Below are 6,927 nucleotides of genomic sequence, written 5' to 3'. Positions count from 1 at the left end.
TATTCCCAATTTTTTACATTCAAATCTATATCTTTTATTTAACTATAAGTACAAGTTATAAGTGAAAAAAATCAATAAGCATGATTTATTGGTTTGTCTAATCCTTTTTAAGGGTTTAAAACCACTTTTAATCCCTAAACTAAGGAATCTTCAAAAATACCACTTGGGCACCTCAAAAATTTAAATTTCACTCAAAGTGGGTGGCCACAGGTATTCTAAGCCATTATGTGAATTTTTTTATATTTTTTTGGGGAAAAATTTATTAAAATTTTTTACTTTCCCTAAATCTGTTTCTTTTTATTTTTCCGAAAATTTTTTATGAAATTTTTTTAATTTTTTCAATTTCGGAATTTTGCAAATATTTAACGGTTTTCTGAGTTTTTCTGATTTTTATGGATTTTTTTAGAATTTTTTTGATTTATATGAATTTTGGGAATTTTTTAATTTTCTAATTTTTTATGGGATTTTTCTGAAATTTTTCTAATTTTTATGAATTTTCGGAATTTTTTAATTTATTCTAAGCCATTATGTGAATTTTTTATTTTTGTTTTTTTTTTGGGGAAAAGTTTATTAAAACTTTTTACTTTCCCGAAATTTGTCTCTTTTTATTTTCCAGAAAGCTTTTTATGAATTTTTTTAAATTTTTTCAATTTCGGAATTTTGTAAATTTTTATGGGTTTTATGAGTTTTCTGATTTTTATGGATTTTCTGAGAATTTTTCTGATTTTTATGAATTTTTGGAATTAATTAATTTTTTATAATTTAATTAATTTTTTATAATTTTTTATTATTTCCGTCGAGAATGGACCGGACCAGTGCTTTGAGACGGTTTGCAGACGACGAAGGATGGAGGAGGAGCTGAGGTCACGACTTGAGGACTGGACCTTTCTATTTCTATTTCTATTTCTAGGAACAAAGAAGTAGATTTTTTCTACTTCTTATTTCTGCTCCAAATCTATTTTTTAGCCACTTTTCTATTCTAGGAAATAGAAAAATAAAATGCGTTACCAAACGAATTTATGTTCTTTTTCTGTTCCAGGAAACAGAAGAACAGAAAAATAGAGAAACAGAAGCGTTACCAAACGCGCCCTTAGTCACGGTTTGGATGGAGTTTACAATTATCATTTTTTTCATGTGTTTCTGCAACATTTAACGAACTTTTTTTGTATGGAATATTATTTTTTGGATTTATTCCACAACTTTTTACAAAGTCCTACGATTCACGATTCGCATGAACGATCCACACGATTGTACAACACTGCTTTGCACTTTTAATATTTTTTATACAGCAACACTAATCAGCTACCACGGCTATTATGTCGCGCAGTTTCAAGGCCTGATTGGAGAAATATGTTTCCCAGCTATCTTTCTGACTTCCGTCTTTGCTCGCAGAAAAGATCTAAGATATCGCAAGTTACTCATGACTAATCCGACCACTATGCCACATACTAATCCTATTTCCACGGCCTCCGGTTCGATAAAATCTGCAAAGAACGAGTGAACCCCACCTTCAGGTAGGACAGGAAGCTCCCCCGGCGCCCTGGAATTAGTACAAGTTTTGGACAATGGAAACCCGCACAATCCCGGGTTCCCGAGATAGGATTCGGCTTGAAATGTGTCGAATTGTTTCCCTCGAGGAATCGATCCGGTTAGTTGATTGGAAGAGACATTTAGGACCTCCAGAAACGTGAGATTTGTCAATTCGGTTGGTAGCGTCCCATTTAGCTCATTTGAAGAAAGATCCAACCATTCAAGCTCGGAAAGGTCCCCCAAAGATGATGGTATATGGCCTTCGAGATTATTATGAGAAAGGTTGAGCCCCTTGAGTAATCCTAGTTCTCCTATAACATCAGGAATCATTCCCTGGAACTTGTTGCTTGATAGATCAATGGTTGTCCGGGTCACTAGGATTTTAGGGAGATACACTTCAAGTCCTTTCATCATCTCATTCATGGAATCCTGGTAGTAACCTTGGTCTATGTATCGCAACCCAGATCCATCCTGATCATTGGACATCATCGCTTTCAGCTTTGCAAAGTAGGCGCCAGGCAAAGGACCGGTGAACTCATTGGAGGAAAGGTAGAGAATGCGCAACCGCGGAAAAGGAAATTCAGTTCTGGGGTTGCCTATGGAGCCGTGAAGTCTGTTCGATCGCAAGACCAAGACCCGCAGGCTAGGAAGTGTTTCCAACCATTTTGGAAAAGTGTCGTTCAACTTGTTACCGCCGAGATCTAGCAGTTCAAGCTGCTTGCAATTGATTAGAGAGCGCGGCAACGGGCCTTCAAATTGGTTTCCATTGAGGTGAAGACTTCTCAGGACAGCTTTTTCACTGAATGTGAGTGAGATTGTGCCGGAAAGTCCATTTTCTTGCAGATCCAACACTAAAAGGCTGTGGCTGATGTTCCCTAGACATTGAGGGATTGTTCCAACGAAATTGTTACGAGAGAGGTCAACAATTTGTAGGCCCTTCGTTTCACAGATAGAACCAGGGATATAGCCAGTCAATTGATTGCTAGCTAGCGAGAAGACGAGAAGAGAGTTTGGGAGTGATGGAGGTGTAAGCGGTCCTGGTATCAAGTTTGAATGCAGGTCAAGGATTATAAGATTTTTCCATGGAACTTGTTCGAAGCTAGTGAGGAGGTTGTGCGAGAGATTGAGATAAGTCAATGACTCGGTCCCGACACCCCACATCCATGACGGGGTATCGCCATGGATTTTGTTGCCCGACAGGTCTATATATCCTACACTGGTTGAATTTCTCAAGATTGCAGGGATTTCAGTAATATTGCACCCAGAAAGACTGACTTTTGAGAGGTTTGGCATGTCATGCTCGACATATTTGCTATTGCTCATTGACAAATCGTTGTCTGAAAGATCGAGATTCATGAGACTTTTGAGTCTTGAGAGCAATTGTAGGTCTAAAACGCCGGTCAGGTTATTTGCTGAGATACTCAAGTCAGTGAGGTTGCCAAGCTGAAAAATCGAGCTCGGGATTGAGCCATGCAACTGATTACCACTCAGGTCAACATGGACTAATGACGGTGCACCGAGGAACTCACCGATTTGACCACTGAGCCCATTGTTACTAAGGTCTAGGCTCGTCAAGGATGGAAGAGAGAACAGTGATGATGGTATAGACCCACCAATGTGGTTATTGGAAATGTCAAGTTGGGCTAGACTGGAAAGATTCTTTATGCTCGGAGGAATAAAGCCTGCGAAGAGGTTATGCGAGAAAAGCAGTTTTTGAAGTTGTGTCATGTTGTTGAAGACATCAGGTATTGGACCTATGAGATTATTGGAGGAAAGATCGAGCAGCATGAGCTGATCAAGGTTTGACAGAGTTGGAGGAACCTGACCACTAAGCTCATTGAATGAGAGTTCCAATCTAGTGAGTCGTGTGAGGTAACCGAGTGACGATGGAATAGAGCCAGTGAAATTACACTGGTGTAGCCAGAGGATCTCCAGAGAATGCAGGTCGCCCATGGACTCTGGTAACACTCCAGAGAAGCCCGTGGAGGACAAGTCCAAAACCTTCAAAGAGCTATTCCAAGTTGATTCGGGTAAGTAACCCACAAGCTCCTTGTTGCCTGATAAATCGAGACATGCCAGCTTTGGCAAAAGGAAAAGTTTTGCTGCTAACACGCCGCGTAATTTGCAGGAACTGAGGCTGAGGACTTCCAGAGATGGAGAGAGATTCATTAAGTGACTCACGTTAATGCCAGACATGTTTAACCCATCGAGAACGAGGACTCTTAACTTGGTCAAATTTTGAAGCAGCATGTTTGAATTCGACCCTGATGGCCTTTCTGCTTTGTGAGGAGAAGAAAGAGTGACCGGACCCAATGTAGATAGTTCAGTGCTGTTTGAAGACCCTGCAGAGGAGTAGCAGGTCGGGTTCGGGGGGTAGCAGCCAAGTTCAAGGTGAATCACATGACCAGTCATATGATCGCAAATGACTCCGGCCCACGAGCAACAATCCGCATCAGCGTTCCAGGAAAGCATCTTTGGTCTACTGCGCCAAATGCCATCCGTTTGACAGGAGAAAGGTGTCGAATTATTCGGCATTACCGCATTCATGAATTGAAGCAGGTCAGACTTTTGATCAGGCTGACAGGGCGCTGCTGCCCCTAGAGAGGAAGGAGAGAAAAATGATGAGTTAAGGGCTTGTATTCCAATGAGGAATGAGAACAGAAGCAGGACAATCAGACAAGATCCTGCCAAGCGTTCCATGTTTTATTTAGAGAGAGAAGTGCATTAGCTGGCTGTGATATCAACATTGGGCAGAGTTGGCTTATGTAGATGTGTTGGTTGTTGAAAGCGCCCCCTAGAATTTTAGAAATTTACGTTACTCCTCGAGACATTGTACCGCATGAACTAGGAAATTCCTCCGTTGTTTTCTTCAACCACGTAGGATCCTGGAAATACTGACGGTGGCCAGTAGTCAGCTGTTTATTCTTGTATATGTGAAACGTGCTCATTCCAACGATGTGATTCTTCGTTGATGAGCCAAAATTAAATCACCATCGGGATCTTTGAGCGTGAAATGCAACCTGGCATTTGTCCATAATATTGGAAAATTGCAAGGGGAGATGATCCAACATTCCACATAATACGGAAGGTAATCCTACAAACGGATGAGAAATAAAACGTTGTAGAGGTCGCTGCAAGTAACAGAACACCTTTGCTCCAACCGGAAGTGAACATTAGACAGGACTTGCTTTTGGGTGTCAACCTCCAGAATAGACATCGATTGCTTTTGTCTATTACAAAGCAGAAAGAGATTGCTTCTTCTCGTTGATATGTATATCGTTCGAAAAGATCTGAGTGTTTGATCATTCCAGGGTACATTAATCCTTTTCTTGAGGTAGATTTGATTCCCGTTGTGTATGAGGGTGGAGAGGGAGGTACCTTTTTACCTAAGTTCTAGCGAGTTGCTACCAGCTAGCAACGAGGCTTTGTTTGTTGACTGGGTACTAGAGGTTCCTCAAATCCTTACGTTGTTGTTCTGACATCAGAGTCACCCTAAGCAAACCACACGCTTACGCATATAAATCCATGTTTTGGGTGGTTAAAGTCTGCGGAAACAAAATGATGTTGACGAGTAGGAGGATTCTAATTGGGCCTCATCCGAGCCGTTTGGAAAATTTGTCATTCTCCGCTGCTTTTGTGCATTCGAGGAATCGCTCAACTACGTCACTGTTTTGGACATTGATTCTATTTTTTGTTAGTCAGAAGTCAAATTCTTCAGAATTCACTGTTAGAAAGAAGATCGTTTGGAGCACGTAACTGGACCGGATGGAATCCAAGATTCGACTAACTCAATGTTGGGAAAGTTCCCCGTGGACAAGCGACCTCGAGATCATGATATGTTCATACAATTCTATAGTTATCTATCTGCTTACTATTCATTTTTACCATATGCTTTCTTAGATGAAATTGAGATCCAACGTTAGTATCCAATTTTATCTCGTGTTTTTTTAAGGTTTGTTTGATGTGTAAAACGATAGTGCCCAATCATATATTTACCCTTCCACTTCTTGCAACTCCTCTTTAAACAGTGACGTAGTTGAGGGATTCCTCAAATGCACAAAAGCAGCAGCGGAGAATGACAAATTTTCCAAACGGCTCGGATGAGGCCCAATTAGAATCCTCCTACTCGTCAACATCATTTTGTTTCTGCAAACTTTAACGACCCAAAAGTTGGATTTACATGCGTTAAGTGTGTGGTTTGACTAGGCGTCATTTCGCATGCAATATTCGAGTGACTCTGATGTCAGAACAACAACGTAAGGATTTCTGGAACCTCTAGTCCCAAGTCAATAAACAAAGCCTCGTTGCTAGCTGGTAGCAACTCGCTAGAACTTAGGTAGAAAGGTACCTCTCTCTCGACCCTCAGACACAACGGGAATCAAATCTACCTCAAGAAAAGGATTAATGTACACTAGATAAATCAACACTGAGGATATTGAAATCGATTTGAAAACATCGGGAGGGTTTATACTAAACTTAAAACATTAGGAAGCAAGTTGCAAGGACCCTAAAAGCCTGAGGGGCAAATAGTAAGTTTCACGAAGTCGAAGCAATGGGCAATGGGCAAGTGATGTGGCAAGAAATGAGGGACGGTTTTGGCAATTGCCTCACGAGTGGGATTATTACCCAAAAAGTATTTATGTCAATTCGGTTTTAACCTTTTAATTTGGCCAATTTAGTAAAATATTTTTTAAATCATTTATTTTCACGGAACAAATGGATCCTTAGGCTCCGTTCGTTTCACGAAAAACAATTTCTACAAAAACGTTTTCCTGATTTTCCGGCATTCGTTTCACAGAAAATAAACAAGTCATGGAAAACATTTTCCCTTGATAGAAAAAATACTTTCAAAAGTGAGAAAAATGTTTTTCCTCTTTTCAAAAAGAGGAAATCATTTTCCGTTCCCTACTCCTTTCACCATTCATTTTAATTATCTTTATTTTTTTTAAATAGATTTTTTAATTTTTTTCCTTTTTTTTTTTTTTACCTTCTTCTCTTGCCGGTCGCCGGCCACAGGCGAACTTGTGCAGCTCGACGTCGCAAGGGTGGCAAGCCTCGAGCTCGCTAGAGGGCGGTGAGGCTCGGGCCTCACTAGATCGGCGCTCGATCGCGCAAGGGCGGCTAGGCTCGAGGCCTCGCCTATGGTTGGCGAGCGAGCTCGAGGCCTTGCGAAGTCGCGGTTTGCCTCGAGCTCATTCTCGCCAACCTTGGCGAGGCCTCAGTCTTGCTACCCTCTAGCGACACTCGAGCTCGCTTGTGGCCGGTCGCCGACCTTCACCGTGGCCGAGGACTAGCCGGAGAAGAAAGTAAAAAAAAAAAAAAATTGATAAAAAAGAAAAAAATTATTAAAAGTAGTGTATAGAGGAAAATCTATTTGATTTTCCATACCGAACGGCG

At 40.8% G+C, this 6,927-nt stretch overlaps 1 protein-coding gene across 1 annotated transcript; it reads right to left on the bottom strand.

Annotated features, from left to right (window-relative positions):
• Nucleotides 1-1,329: 1,329 nt before the first annotated feature.
• On the bottom strand, nt 1,330-4,065 carry LOC115664086 (receptor-like protein 34). Its single transcript, XM_030586032.2, has one exon. The coding sequence runs from the start codon at nt 4,063-4,065 to the stop codon at nt 1,330-1,332; it is 2,736 nt and encodes a 911-aa protein (XP_030441892.2).
• Nucleotides 4,066-6,927: the final 2,862 nt, after the last annotated feature.

Source organism: Syzygium oleosum, unplaced genomic scaffold (genome assembly GCF_021117445.2).
Source record: "Syzygium oleosum isolate NSW1041296 unplaced genomic scaffold, Sole_v2.1 Sole_v2.02, whole genome shotgun sequence".
NCBI classification, from domain to species: domain Eukaryota; kingdom Viridiplantae; phylum Streptophyta; class Magnoliopsida; order Myrtales; family Myrtaceae; genus Syzygium; species Syzygium oleosum.
The sequence above is the reverse complement of the archived record's forward strand: the minus strand, read 5'-3'. Positions and strand labels throughout refer to the sequence as shown.

Excerpts from the sequence above, each read along its gene's own strand:
- LOC115664086 (XM_030586032.2), bottom strand. The coding sequence starts at position 4,065 with ATGCCGAATAATTCGACACCTTTCTCCTGTCAAACGGATGGCATTTGG.